Source organism: Papilio xuthus, unplaced genomic scaffold (assembly GCF_000836235.2).
Source record: "Papilio xuthus unplaced genomic scaffold, Pxut_1.1 DF826923.1, whole genome shotgun sequence".
Lineage (NCBI taxonomy): Eukaryota > Metazoa > Arthropoda > Insecta > Lepidoptera > Papilionidae > Papilio > Papilio xuthus.
Window position 1 is genome coordinate 40340 of NW_013531726.1, and position 16290 is coordinate 56629.

Here is a 16290-nt window from a genome sequence, read left to right on the forward strand (position 1 = left end):
GACCTTCATACACGAATAAAATATATATCATATAGGATTGATTATCGATGTACATTTCAGATCCCACAATACTTTGAAATTCCCATCAAAATTTTAGTACATCTATCGGCTAAATACACCATTAAAAAAATATTAATAATTATGTCGACACGTGCCCAAACGATGCTAAGACTCAACACCACGACTGCCGCGAGACGAGCCGAGGACTCAGTGAGTAGAGGTGGGGTTTACTCACTGCAGGACGGCGGGCAGTAGCGCGGCGGGCAGCAGCGCGGCGGGCAGTAGCGCGGCGGGCAGCAGTGCGGCGGACAGTAGCGCGGCGGAGAGCAGCAGCAGGAGAGGGGCGCGGGGCGGTGTCGCGCACCAGCCCGCGTTGCCGTGCTGCATGGCCGCGGGTTGCTCGCCTGTAACACACCACGTTAACATCTCAATCTCTTGCTCAAATCCGAAAGTAAACTAACCCCAAAACATGGTATTTCGTAAATAACAGAAGACGAAAGCAATGTAATATTGACGTGCCGGGCGGGTGGTGGTCAGTGAGGTGGTGGTCAGTGAGGTGGCGGAGTACTCACCGCTGAGCACGTGCAGCACGACCGACGCCGCGTCCAGGTTGGAGGGCGAGCACGAGTAATTACCGGAGTCTTCTCTCCGCGGATTGTAAATTATTAAATTTCCCACCTGCGAAGCACACATTAGTATCGGTATAGCATTTCGATTTTTTACTTAGTGACCTCTCTTCTAATCCTACTAATATTATAAAATGCGAATGTTTAGATGTTTAGATGGATGATTGTTTGTTTGAAGGTATCTTCAGGCCGGCTGAACTGATCTCAATTAATTTTGGCATATATATATATATATATATATATGTATAGAACACAGCCTGGAAGAACACACATACTATTAATAAAGTTTTTATTTTTAATTCTGCGGGGACGGAGCCGCGTGCGACTGCTAGTCACATGTATCATGTGAATAAGACATTCATAGGTTATGTGGGTCTGTCCGGCTGTGGTGCAGAAGGGCTGTGGGGAGGCTAGCGAGGCGAGTACCGTGGTATCGGGCGGCAGGCGCTCGGTGCGGATGTCGACGAGGCGGCGGTCGTAGTCGAGTACACGCGCGCCGTTGTGGTACCAAAAGATGTAGGCGGGCTCCTCCAGCGCCTGCGTCACCACGCACTTCAGGCTCACTGTGCTGCCCGCCTTCACATAGAGCTCCGCCTCGCCCACGATCTCGATCTTTGGCACTGGTACCCCATATTCATAATTTTTAGATATTCATTCAGATAGATATTGCTTTATGATGCTATCAACATACATAGTCTAAAAATTATTGTAAGGTTGTAAAGGAAGTTATCTAATTAAAGTATAGTATCAAAAAATCACAGATCCATAACAAATGACATTTGCAACATCTGGCACGCATAAGTTATAACATTACAAGTAAGTAAGCGGTAACATAAGCACATATGAATGGTTAGATCGAGCCCGAGAGCAGATACAAGTGAGTGGGGAGCGGACTCACCGACAACGTTGAGCTGCACGAAGTGGCTCATCTTGGGCTCGGTGCCGACCTGGCACTCGTAGAGCCCGGCATCGCGCGCCTGCACGTATTTTACCTGTCGACACACACGCGCTCTTCAAGTCAGGCTCCGCGCCGAACATATTAAGATGGGGTCAAGGATCGTCACTCAGTATTTAAGCGTAAAGGAAAGAACGAGACCTGCAGAGTCCAGGTGTCGGTGGCCTCGACGAGAAAGGCCTGGAAGCGCTCGTCGGCGATGAAGGTGAAGCGGTCGACGGTGAGGATGTGTGCGTCGCGGCGCCGGATCCACGATACCGACTTGTTGCTCAGCTGCCGGATCTGGGCAACATTGTACCACTGCCTGATCTACGCACTCCTCATTACAACTGCTTATGTACGTGGGGCAATTAATCTAGCAGAAAGTATTATAATTTGTAATAGTACGTGTCCCTCCCAAGTTGTAAAGTCACTTTAAAATATGATTAACACCTTAGATTTTGTTTAGAAGCTTTATGAAAGTATTTCGTTCACTCGTGTGAAATCTGTGACCCTAGTTATGTTAGACAAAGCAATAATTCTGCAGCGTAGCAGTAATCTTACTCGCGGTCACATTTCTAAACTTCTCTTTGTTGGAGGAATAAAAATAATTAATTGATAAGGAATGAGAAATAGCACCTTGCACGGAAGATAGGCGTGAGTGCCTAGCTGGGCGGTGATGTTGTTCGGCGCCGTGGGGTCGAAATAGGGCCCCGTATACAGCCCAACGTAGCGCTTGACGAGGCGCGCGCCCTCGCCACCATCCGAACCCTCGCCGCCCTCGACGTCTTCGACGCACGAGAGCACTGCCCCAACATGTTTTAATCAAATCAACTTTTACTTCGTCCGCGCCTATGTCACACATGGATAGTGTAGTGTAGCTTCTCAATAGTGGAAGGTCTTCAAAGTCTCTTTATTTTATTATATGTTTGCAAGTGTTTAAATATTTGTCATTGTGATAAAGATGAAACATCTTATAACCAATTAACTACACGTCAGTTTATTTCTGCAGTAACCAAGTAATTATAATAAACAACTACATCGAGGCCGACAGATGTTATAAATATTGACTTAGATTCGCTGTTGGCGACACAGACCTTTGATGAGGTGCGCGGCGAGCAGCAGCGCGGCGCCGAGCGCGTGGCGGCGGCCCGCACGCGCGCCCATCGTGCGCCCTCGCCCGGCCGGCCCGCGCGCGCCCTGCGCACACCACACAAACCACCCAATGTAATGAAGCATTTCAGTAACATCTTTGTATTAGTTTTTACCTCAGTTTTGATAATAAAGAAACAGACAAGGTTTTTTATTTCTTTTTTCTTAAGTAAATATAGAAGTGATAATGTACTCGAGTATACACAGAAGGGCGATTTGTAGGAGCGGTGACAAAGCGGCCGCGCCTGCTAATTATCGCTCAGTGCAAATAACATTCGACGACGGGGACATTAAACATGTCTACGTTGTTATTTTAATGAACTATTGGCCGACGAGGCCAGTTGAGTAGTCGCTAACATTTGCAATCAACTTACTTACTGTATCAATTGTCCTACTGTTTCATTACAAATTCCTAGATCAAAGTGTTTATTCGATTTATCGTCTTAGAGGACGACATTTTGTCATAAACTGGTTAACTGGCTTCAAACAGTTTGATAAACTAATTAAAATCACGACTAAACTAAAAGTTATCATTATTAAGACGAATATTCCGGAACGCACAGAGGATAATTCCTCTTCCTAAGCGTGTCATGTCCGCTCTATAAATATTTAAATTTGTTTGACAACAACGATACTTCTATGAACCGTCTCTTGCTAATACCTTTGAACGTGTTTTTTTTACCGCTTTTATTCTCCGCACTTGGTCGATGTCACTAGACGTGTATCTTTGGCAGCGGGGACATACCCAATTTACAACAGACAGGCACCAACCTGGAGTGGTGTTCAATTGGTGCGAGTGAGGGGATAACACTCTTTGTCAAAACAGTCAAGTTTGCCCCCGCGTCGCAGCATGCAAGGGGCATTCAGCACCCCGCGCCCCGCTTCCCGCGCTGAGTGCTAGTACGTGACCGGGCGCCACCGCCGTCGCTGCCGATAATATTATTCAAACAGGCGCACTCACTTTTTCGCAGAGCGCGAAGTGAAAGTGACAATCTGAACGAGCTCCTCTTTTTACTCGTCAGCAGATGTAAATTTCAGCCTTTAGCGTAACAATGCCGAAGTATTTAGTTTTGTTCAATGAAACGAAATTTGAATCAAGCTCGTTGTCAAAAGGCAAAGGCGAACCCTATTACTCTATTTTCAAGTTTTACATTATTTATCCATTTAACGTTATCGTGAAAAAGTTAAACGTCAAAAAGATAGCTAGGACTCATCGAGTCAAGATGTGATTGATGACATTAGCCGCTGCGGTACTTGCTGCTCAAACATTTCTGAACAGATCAATAACACAACAGTGAGTGAGTGCAACGAAAAATCGTATTCGATTGAAGAAAAGAAAAGGCTAAATATATATTTTATTTAACCATAATGTGAGAGTCAAATTACATTATTGTAGCTACAATAATTCACATAACACTGAAAATGGTTAGGAAAACCATCGTGTGTGAAAACTGAAAAGTCGCCATCGTTCCAAAAGATTTTCACGTTTTTGAGTGAAATGGTTTAGTAATAATTTTATATGAAGACTTATCTTTGACCGAATTGAAGTTATAAAACACCGCTACGTTGTATAATATTAGCGAAAAAATATTATAATATATTATTACTTTATATATTATTATAATATACAAAGTATTTCTGATAATGGTAAAAACATCGTCCCAATAAAATGTTTGCCTCTCACTCCAGACTTTTAGAAGATGAGTTATTAAAACGAATCATTAATACTTGGTTGTTTAGTAAGTAACAGGAGCATAACAGGAGCAATAAATCGCTTTCTAATTAAATGATCGAGGCAGTTTTCAGATTTCACACAAATTTATAATTTCGACATTTCCGACTTTTCAGTTCTATGGGAATTACCATACCCTTGTTTATGCGACAGTAACTTAGACAATATCTTTCTCTATGCTGACAAAGTCGCGTGCAACCGCTAGTGTCACATGAGATTCATTCTGTTTGCACATTGAAATCTCTGTTCCCGCAACAAAAAGTCAATAAATCGAAAATCTTCAAATCAAACTGATATCTGTACGTGAAAAAGCATGTTCACAGCTTCTAAAAACAGTCAAAGTAATATGAGGTTTAGTACAATATGAAGATGCAGGATGCTGGATGTGCGGTGGTGTATTGTTCAGTCTCGGTCTCGACACACACTATATTTGAAAGGTAGACAGTATTTCTTTTGCATTTCACCGCCGATATTTTCGTTTATCTGCATGATGTTATATAGTTTTTTTGGGGTTAAATTCATTTTCATTATTACACCTTATTTTTTTTACAATACAATGAATATCACGGCATTTACGTTTACATTTGATGTGGTATTTTCTATTTTTAAGCGTCACAACTAGACTGTACAACAGCGTCGCCCCGAGCGCAGGAAATATTGATGAGTTTTCAAAAACACGTATTAATCATTACTTTAAACATATCAAAGACGTAAGCTCGATGTTGTCCCGGGTAACTCTAGAACTCTGTTTAATTTTTGAGCTACTGTTTGTCTCGGAATCACTTATCTGTAATCGTACAACCTTTCGCTACTAATCTGATTTTTTTTGTGACTGATTGTCACTGTTTGCCTTGAGGAGGCATTTACAGCTTCACCGGGCTTGAGGTGGCCGAGCGCAGATGGCACTTAGCCTAAACCTCGTTTAAGAGTAACTAAGCTCGAGGGCTCCCTCAGGAACCTCGGCTCGGGCCGTTACTTCGTTATTATTACCGGATTGGGAAGTACTAATGTGATGCTCAAATTGCAAAACAGTGATATTGGTTGTTTCACCAACCTCGTTGTTTAACTAGGAAGTAGAATGTTGGAAGGCGCCTGCTCACTCTATGGGTAATTTCTCACTACTTCTTGACTAGGGATGTTTTTGCCCAAATGAGCTAGATGATATACTATAGTTGACTATTCTAATTATACAATAAAGAGAAGACTATGATACTGAGCGTGCGGTCGGCTAATTTGTTTGTTTTCTTACTAATACTTTTGAGTGATTGAAATTAGACATAGAAGCCACAATCTTTGTTGACGTCGCATAAAAGATCACAAATGATATTAGTGTGTAACTTATACACTCGAGGTCACTTAATATTACGAAGCTGACCCGTGTTGCAAGCTATGAAGTCAGTGCATCGTTAAGCGTTGCGTGCTAATAGTTGTATAATCTGTAGCATATCGGAGTGTTATCTCATTTTCAATTAGAAGGTGGTGATGATATCGACACACAAAGTGCTCGTAAAATAGTCACCGCCATTAAAACTGAGGTCGTGTAATAACATAGCCGATAAAGCGGGCGCCTTTAGAGATGTCTTGGAACTTGTGCTAAATATAACATGACGTCATTACATCGCTGTTTAACATTTGAGTCTAACATATTTGTAGTTTCATAATATATCTATAATACTGGCAATACAGGTACAGGTGCTGTAGTCATGAGGAGGTTCCACGGCTGGTCTCGGTGTCGTCGGTAAGCCACGCAAGATGTGACGTGAAGACTTGATATCGATACGATGATAAAGCTAAAGAGCTATTTTCTTGAACACGTTAATTTCAGGACCCACCATTAAGTTATCATTGTGACTCGCCTCGCCCGCATCATTTTACTTCTTTCAAATGAAAGATGTACAAAGAAATATATAATTTTGAAAAGTTTCTACTCATTCAATATCCTCTCGGCTACTTTCACACTTCTTATTGGGTTAGTAGTTTCACAAGCGCGAGCTAAATTGGATTTGCATCGGAGGCGGCACGGAATAAGTTTTCGCAAATGAAATTTCTTTGGAAATATTCAACTTTGAATTAATAAAGTTATTACGTTTGCATTGTTCTTGGGCTATTGCTAGTATAATATAGGGCTTCAGTCAGATAAGCTTTATCTTTAGCCTTAAAGCTTTTAAAGAACATAAATTGGGAATTCAAAGCTAAGTTCCATTGATTTCTGTTCAATCGCACGTTAAAACCGAGGTTTAAAAGTTAATTAAAATATAGGTTGACGGTGGAGAAAGGGAATGTTTTATTCAACCGCCAGGCTCATCGGCAGAGTGCCCGCGGCAGAAACTAATGCTCATGGGTTTATAGAGCTCGTAAAGTTTAACGCGGCGTCGGGCGGCGGGCGTCGCTAAACCTTGTCACTGTTAACAGGTGCGGTGCTATCGTTTGGAACTTATCATCCTGTTTTATCGCAGATGAAAGGAATATTATAAACGATTACACTATACACATAATAAAGTCATTCCGTAGGAAAATGCTGCGTGCAATCGTCTAGATCATATCTGTACGGATTGGGCAGATGACACTATCTCAAGAGATAACTTCGTTCGTCGCTACCAGCCTGCGAGTGATTAGACATCCTGACTCGTCTCAACGAATCCTTAAACTGTCCTCACTTTCACTCTCCTTACGTAACCTGAAACTTACTTATTTTAAGGATGTAAGTGTAACCGAGCTCAGTACACAGGAGCCATCACATCACGTCAAAACACAAACTCTGGTCAATCACTGAATACGATCACAGCGGGGATTCATGTCGCACTTCACTGGACGCGTAGCACTCGCGCGGGACGCAGCGACGCCGTGCGCGACACGTTCGTGCAGCGCGGCCGGCCCGGGGCACTGGCGCACCGCGCCCCGCGCCCCGCGCACCCTGCGCGCGCACACCGCCCCGCGCCCCACCCCGCGCCCCACCTCGCGCCCGTACTGAGTCCGTACGAGACCCCAACGATCGCAAGCCGTAGTCCACGATGATCATTTTTACATCTGCAGTGTGGTGACATTGAAACTTAACGTTCAAGATCAGGTCTCCTCGCAGATATTGTAGGAGCGAACATATAACATCCGAAAGCCCTTAAGCTATTCGACTACGTGTGGGTGGCATTAGCGACGCCGCGGCCCTAGACGGCGGCGGCGACGGCGCCGTCGGCGTGGGCCGGTGCGATCCGCGGTTCCGCTAAGAAATGTCGACGCTTCGGAATTTAATTTTGCATATTTTTTACGCTATAGGATATTGTAAGGATTTGCGGATTCCATTTAGCAGACGAGAACGATGATGATTGTTCATATATTATCTAAACGTCAACGTCGGGCGGAGAGCATCTCGTTCTGCGGCTATGATATTGTGCGAGTGCGATCAATTCTTTCCACTAAATGTAAATTTGCATGAAATATAGCAATCATGTATGAAACAACCATACACAGAGAGAGAGAGAGAACATGTGACATTACCTGGTGCTATGCAGTGCAGTATGGCCACAGATAAACCTTCATATCTCATGTCTGCCCTTGGGAACATGTGCTTTGTAAACACAGCAAAAAGTAAGTTTTCACCACACGAGACACGAGACACGAGCATTAAATTAATTGTTATAATAAAACACGTTCGGAATTCAAACAAATCAGGTTATGATCAGTCGATTCCTTAACACTATTTAGTGAGTCTTATTTATCTTCCTCTTTACGTACTTACGCCAGGATACATATCATCCCTCGTAATTTCATTCACATTTCTCTTGGTTGAATTGGTTCCGTGGACCCGGCTCCCGCATATAGTTATATGCATCTAAAGTTAGCGAAGTCCTATCTCCTAGAAAAGTAGAACAAGCTTTAAATTCAATTTTACCTGGATTCTGTATTAGCGGACACGTTTACAGCGCGACGGAGATTTGATTGCACAAACTTTTATTTCTACTTGTACTAAGTTTCAGTTTTATGAAGAGTCGGAGTTTCTGTCACGCTGTCGCCTGGACACTACATTTTGTCACAATTTTAATGTGAGTCAATAGAAATGAGTTGTGATGTTGAACATCCACAGTTTGCACCAGACCTAAGCTATCAGTGAATTGTGAACTAAACGTACATAATGTGATGATGATGATGACGCACGGATAAAATGCTTTAGAATATTATGTAAGTTTGGTCTCTGTTATGTTATTGTAAAGTTAATCGCTCAGGGAACGTCCATTTCTCTATCGCCTATTTTCAGAAATAAACCTTTTATGAATATTTACATAATAAGTATGCCGACAAAAATGACAAAAAGTACGCGTGAGTGGCAAAGAATCGCGCCCTCGCGGACAAACCAGCGTGTCTCGGCTTGCGTCAGAACAGTGCCTCTTTGTGAGAGTGGTTCGTTGCTACAATTCCGATTGCTGCGATGTGGTCAAATGTGGAATGTGGCGGGCAGACCGCAGGCCCAGTGCGAGTCTGCCCTCTGTGACTGCTACTCTCATACTGTCTGTAAGTCGTACATATGAGTACATTTACTATTCTTGATGAGAGATTATTGAGAGACGATGCCTCGCCTGCATTTAATCGATGGCGGCATGACGCATAATATAACTTTTTGTCAACTCCGCTACCCCTTACAACTTAACCTTATTAGAAAATGGCAGCAAAGGACAGAGAACTGAAACTACACCATCAGCACGACCACTCATCAGAGGAAACATGTAATTGCTTCCACTTGACGCCCGCCTTGTGCGTGGTCGTGACATTACACCGGACGAGCCGGCAATTCGTGCAACAGATGTTTTTGGTGATTGCGTGCACCACTGTTAAAGTAATTTAAATGGCGTTGGAGAGAATGCCTTCACAATCACAAGCAATAATAAAAGATTTTTACAAAGGTTTGCACATTAGGTCAAATTTTTATTTATCTTATATATACTCGTAAAGTATCCTACTTGTAAAATAACAATTCAGTAAGATTTTGTCTCAATACAGTGACAAGGTGTGTTAGTGTTATAACTGAATTAGTAAATGATGCAATTTATGTATTTCCAAAACCACGTCCGACATACGCCGCAGATTAATTCTGATTCTGGCCATCGTCGGGATTTAGCGGCAATAACACCCGCCCCGCGCACCCCCCCAGCACCCCTCGCCCCTCGCCCCGCCCGCATTGCGACAGCGCGTGGCGCGGGGTGTGCGGAGTGTGCGGGGGATGGAAGGGATGGAAGGGGTGGAGAGCAATTGATGCGCTTCATTGCATCCGGTGCTGCATCAAATATTCATGTCGTACCAAAGTACAACAAACACGCGAGCAATCTTTTTCAAGTAAATACTAAATTTTACTTTACTGACTTAGCATTAAATAATACTGTTCAAAAATTACATATGCTATATATTTATATACTCGTATTTAATATAATTTTATTTGACATTACAACAATATATAATACGTGAAGTAAACACTTTTTTAAAGAAGTTGCGCGAACTCGTTACAAGTCTCGAGTTGACGTAGATGTGAATCAAAAATTTGTCGAGTTACCTGTTAATGAATTTAAACAAGTCTTTTACGTTTACACTATTGGTTATCGTAAATTTTGGTACAGGCGTCTTTACATGCTGCCTGCGGCAAGTGGTGACAAGAGACGTGGCGAGCGCGCTGGGCCGGGCTGCGCTGGCCTGGCCTAGGCTGGGTCGGGCTGGCTGCGGTGATCTACTAGGGGCTTTGCATAATAGCGAGCACACCTCAGCTAAGTGCAAGTTCACAAACATTGAATAATTCATGGCCGCCGCCGCTCGCCGCACCCGCGCCCCACAACAACAAACTGCTTGCTTGCACTTTGTAATTCCAAGAATTCTCACTTTAAATACTCGTATGTAGAGAATTGTTCCTTTATTCGATTCGTATTGTTACTGTTAAATTATCTCTTGACATTATTTCCTATTTTCATTGAACATATTTGCTTTGACGCTGTGACTTCTCATCGCCGTACTGTCCGCACATTAATCTATACAAAGTTCTAAGCGTTTTACCATTTACATTTGCCATAATTTTACCAATTTTCTGTAATTATATGAACTAAACTCAACTGGCCACGTCGGACTCCACGTATTATAACTGATGTAGTGTAACCTAAGGGAACGTTAATTATTTCCTCTCTCGCTCCAATGAGCCGCCAAATTAGGTGATCTCACTAATGAATTCCTTAAGGCGCGCTCTAGCTTTGTCCCTGCTATTTTTTTCGCAGCTCGCTCCGGGTCGGGCAGGTGTTCTATAACAAAGGAACAAATGTAAGCTCGTGCCGGCGCCGCGCTGCGCCTGTTAGTACTCGTAGTAGTATTTATCTTGTTTATATAAGTTTTTTAAATGACAGTACTAAGATTCTAGTCCTTATTTGCTTTGTAATTTTTCCGTCTTACAAATTCCTTTCTAAAAATATTCGCTTCTAATGATATCGAATTTGAGCAAGTGTTTGGCAAAGTGTAGGTAGACTAGGTAGAGAAGGTAGCGAGTGGGAGCCACCGGCTTCAACTTTTCTGACATACATAACGCGTTTTTAAATAAGCAACCCTTGCGCATTACAATATTATAGAGGTTCATACTCGGACACCCGTCGCCAAAATGTTGTTCTTTCATTGCCAAAGTCTGTTTGAACATTATACTTATTTCCGGAGCGCGCGCAACACTGTACTAGCGACGCGACGTATGTTAGTTTCAAAGATTTACGTTTCCTTGTGTACAAAGGGACTAATTTCGCTGCGAATAAAAAGTAGCCGACCCTCTCGAGCACATTCTCATTTTACTTTAAGTCGTTCCCTCTCGCTCGGCTCTCTCGCGACCTCCCTGCAGATGGACCCGTGGGCGATGATTGCGCGGGGCGGCCTGAGAGCGGTGAGCGGGGGAAGGACGATTGAATAAAACACGCCGTTCGATTTGCTAAGGTAAATATTTTATGAGATATTGCTTAATTTATGCTTCGATATTTACGGGAACCTTTTGTCTAAGCTTTTGTAAATTCTATGCGTGTACATATGTGTGTGTGTGTGTGTGTTGCACTGCTCTATGCCTAGGGGAGCATGCTCAACGGGAAGGGCAGCAAATCACAATAGTCTTCTATTATAACACGTGCTTAACTTGAGTGTCACATGATAATTGCGCAGAGCGGGGAAACAGAGATTGGCCGAAGAGAGTAGGTGGGAGTCGAAATGTATATGCAACTTTTTTTTGTTGCTCTTGTTTTATTCATTTGTTAGAAAACTACGCGGTTCGATTACTTTAAGTCTGCTGAAGTAGATCTGAGGCCTAAAGCACATGGCGTAGAGGTGCTACGTTTATTGTGCGTAGCGTAGGCAGCTCGCGTAACATAGACTATGTTTAGTGTCAACTGTCATATCACTCTTGTATATTGCTATCCCTTTTTCCTCGAATCGAACGAGAGGGATAACAGCATGTTTTGGTACAAATGTTACGGCACTGGACATTTCTCCAATGATTATGGGAAATCTCCTATTTATAACATTTTTATATGACAAGGCTGTTGTACTAAAATCAAGTTGCACACAAAAACTATCTTTGAATAAGACACCTCGTAAAATAAATAGTTTTTTTTAAAGAGAATGGGGCAAACGAGCAGCGGGAACCGAGGTGTTCATCGATGCCCATGGACATCAGCCATACCAGAGAAACCGCAGATGCGTTGCCGACCTTTAAGAAGCTGATACGCTCGCATCTTGAAGCTTATTTACCGTTTATTGTTATAATGTTTGTCCCAAGTTTTTTTTTGTAAATCATTACTTACATATTTTTATATATATATATATATATATATATATATATATATATATATATATATATATATATATATATATATATATATATATATATATATAAATATATATATACAACATAAACAATATATTTAAAACATAATGATGCTATGCAGTTTTTAAATAAATAAATAAAATAAATAAATAATTGGCAATGTATTCGTAAAAAATTCGAGACTCATAAAAGTTATTCCAATTAAAGTTGGCGGCTCGTTTAACTGTCAAATGTTTTATTTCTGTGAGCGGCCGACAACTTTACACTCGCTTTGTGTCCGCTCATTCGACTTAACTCTTCTGAATTCCACTTCCACTCTCGGCCATCCGTCTTCGCAATTAATAAGTTTCCGAATCGAGAAATTCAGATAATCCTATTAAAATTAATTAGAATGGAGTTTATTAAAACTTTGAAGGATTCTATAAAATGGTATATTGCTTAGTAAGCGCATCGAGTATCGCTTATAGCTGAGTGATAGTACCGTACTGCAGTGACCTACAGGTGACAGGCGGCAGGCGATAAGCGTCAGCACGGACGCTGCTGTTAATACAAAGTTAAGTGCTGCCCTCAACTTAGCACTGCGGCGACGTGTCTATCGCCGCCACATATGTAGCTACTTGTCGGCCGCGCTGATGCAGAGGAGACTCACCTCCGCTGCATCTAATGTAATTCCCGAGACTATTTTACACGCCTGTGATTAATATTATCCTAAAAATAGAATAGTTTCTGGTTCAATGAATACCAACACCATTACCATTACCAATACATACTATATGTAATCTGTGGAATAATAGCAAACAATCTACATACAAATTGTATCTGTTTGAGAGCATTTCATATTTTCTGGTCGAGTCGAGGCAGCGAGGAAGGAGTTAGGTAGCTTCACTTTATTAAAGTTATTTGCAAAAGGTAAAATAAAATAGGAATATAATGAGGCTAGGTAAAGTTATGAATAATTCATCAATGAAATTGCATTTTAAAGTGTTTACCGTCTGCCGAGGTGTTAGCCGGGCGCGGGGCGCATACGGGGGCACGAGGCGGGGGCAGACGACGCAACACGACACTTCGTACGGTTGCACTCAATAGACACTGGCGGTGTGTGCTCAAGGACAGATTTTTATAGAGCGAGATACACGCATAGTTATTACATTAATTTACCTATATTATTTGTTCTTTAGACGATTTCTAATTATGTATACTTTTTCAAATGTAAAGTTGTTGATAAATGTAATGCTATCCCCTTGCAGATACAACTGTACGAGTGCAAATTCTCATATTTTATTTTAATATACTGTTAGAAAAATGTCCCTTTCTTAATTTACAAATAATTCTGAAGAATAATAACTAGTTCCCTATCCAAACATTCTACCCCTGCTTCAGACCTTGAGGGAATGAAATTAGAATAAAATAATTAAGTGCTTCTTTACTACATAAAATAAATTTATAGGCCTGTGTATTAAGGATATGCGCGCTGCGCTGCGCTGCGCCGACAGCACAGACATGCACCGTGTTTCTGCTTTTGATTGCTTTAAGGTCTGTGTGCGAACTCAAATTAAATCGAGTAAAAATAAACAAACAATAACTTAAATAAAATCCTTCATCAATAAAGGTTCAAAATTATCGTATTGTTTGAAAAAGTCTTTATGAAAAGTTGAATATGAAAACCGCTCAAAGAGAAGTACTCGTCGTTTCTATCTCCGACGTAAGTGATGAGATTTTTTCTATTTCAACGAGCTCCGAGCGGCGCGAGCGGGACAGAGCGGTTGTAATTTGATCATACATTCTTTGACGGCGGCGGGCGGCGGAAGGCGGCAGCTTTTGTAGGTCCAATGACAAATGTGCAGTTTAATAATAATAATAATAATAATTTATTTAAAACAAAGTACATATAAAAATATACATCAATTGTTGGAGCATCCTTTTAAGTATATAATACCTGTGACAGAATGCTCCGTTCTTCCGTACCATACATTTATATTTTTATTTTTTTACAATATCATACACCTTACAAATAAACAAAAAGAAATGATAAGCAATTTGGGTAGTTACAAAGAGAACACCATTCATTAAAACATTGCGGTGTTTAAAATTATGTTTCGAGCGTAAGGACCCGTTCACACTATGTTCAATATGTATTAGTAAATTAAATTTTTAATTATAGTTGATTTATATATCTTTTAGGTGTGTGGATTGCATGTGTATGTCTGTGTGTGTGGTTATGTATTGTATTAGTGTGGATGTGTTTGTGTGTATATTTTAAGAGGGTGAGAAATACGTATGTTTTTTTTATTTATTTGTTCTGAGCATCATTCATTAATTTTACTTATAAGATTTATATTTATATCACCAGTTATAATAAGGTTTTGATGTTTGTTAATTGTATTAAGGTAAAAGTGAAGCGATTCAATAAACTTGTCTGCATTTGATGTAGAAGGAGATCTATAAATACCTAATATGCTATAATTATATATATCTACTTGTATACAGGACGCATGGGTTAATTTAATTTCATTTATTTTAGGTTTAAGGTTAGCTTTAGCGTATACAGTAACCCCGTCGTTTTTATTTAAGTGAAGCGACGTACTAAGCGAAGTGTAATTCTCCAGGAGGTGAATGTTTTTATTTTTGTCTAATTGACATTCTGTCAATATTAATACATCTATATCATATTTAATATTCCTCAGTGTAATTTGGAGATCATCAAAATTTTTATAAATACTTCTAATATTTTGAGTGACAACCGTTAGATCACCTTCATGGATTTTTATCATTTTGTTTAGGTCATCTACATCGCAATTTATTGTTGTTATATCATTAGATTCGTCTATATCTTGTAAAGTAGTTAGTGAATTATTCATGCTTTGAACTAAAAATTATATGATTTGTGTTAAGTTTGCGGGAAAAATTCTTTGGATTTATATTGAGTTGATTATTTGAATTCTCGGTATGTATTGATTTAACTATTTTTATATTGTTTATTTTTAGGCTCATTTTATATAGGTATGTATATTTAGGCAGTAAGCAGTTATGTGTAGCAATGTGTGTTGTAAGATTGTTAAGAGTGATTGTTATTTCTGAACATCTCAATAATATATACTCCTTAATAATTAACATATTAAAAAAATGGCACATAGATCCACTAAAAACACAGAACCGAACTTTAACATGGCATAGTCAGTCTTTGTTAATTAAGGGTTGAATTTGCGATTCATTTGAAATTAAGATGATTGCAGAGTTTTCGTCTTTTCTAACGTACACCTTACCGTACGCTGTCCAACAAAACTTATAGGACTTGGACTTCACCAAATCTCTTGCTAGAAAGTATAATCTGGCTGATTTAGGTGTTAGATTTTCTGTTACATATACCGGCACATCTTCTCCATTACGCAGACCTAGATGCTGAGCGCAGATCTTAGTCTTATGTCTTATGTTAAAACTTTTAGACATTTTGAGTATGTCATTCTTTAGAATCGTTGAGGTAGTTTCTACTATAATTGGTGTATTTCGAGCTCCATCCTTTTTACCTCGAACTCTGTATATATCTTTAATATGGTTTTTATCTACGTCGCATCCAATGTTTTTTGTAAGATTCGTTACCATTTCAATCAGATCCTCTTTCGATTCTTTATCTTTCTTTGGCACATTCTTAATTTCAAAGCAAGTTTTCCTCATGCTCTTTTGAATGTCCTCGATCTTTTCTTCTAGAAGAGTAACATATTTTTTGTCTTCTTGTGCTTGACGTTCCAACTTCTCAATTTTTTTCCTATATTCTTCATTCTGAGCGCTGAGGAAAGCTATAGAGCTTTCAATATTGCGATTAGACTGCTGAATCTCTAGTAGGGTTGGAGCAATCTTTTTAAGTTCATCTTCCTGAAACGACGTTCTTGAGATAATAAGCTCCTTCATCTCCTCTTTAAAACAGTTTAACTCAACACTAAAGTCCTCATTTGCTCTTTTACGTTTACCACGCGCAGTAACCAATGAAGTCTGCGGGATAGATTCTGTCATTTTAATTGTGTTTATATCGGAC

The 16290-nt window shown here is 40.4% G+C and overlaps 2 protein-coding genes across 2 annotated transcripts; both read right to left on the reverse strand.

Moving 5' to 3' along the window:
* Window positions 1-288: 288 nt before the first annotated feature.
* Window positions 289-7314, reverse strand: LOC106122301 (junctional adhesion molecule C; the record flags this gene model as incomplete). The annotated part of the gene is made up of 8 exons (XM_013318240.1): window positions 7133-7314; window positions 2658-2760; window positions 2200-2366; window positions 1723-1863; window positions 1525-1618; window positions 1053-1246; window positions 573-678; window positions 289-404 (listed from the first exon to the last, which is right to left on the reverse strand). Coding segments are annotated over exons 2-8 (888 nt in total), but the record flags the coding sequence as incomplete, so codon positions are not given.
* Window positions 7315-15420: 8106 nt separating this feature from the next.
* LOC106122445 (uncharacterized) lies at window positions 15421-16265 on the reverse strand. The gene has a single exon (XM_013318394.1). It carries the CDS (start codon window positions 16164-16166, stop codon window positions 15435-15437), a length of 732 nt encoding a protein of 243 aa, XP_013173848.1. The 5' UTR covers window positions 16167-16265; the 3' UTR covers window positions 15421-15434.
* Between the last annotated feature and the right edge of the window lie 25 nt (window positions 16266-16290).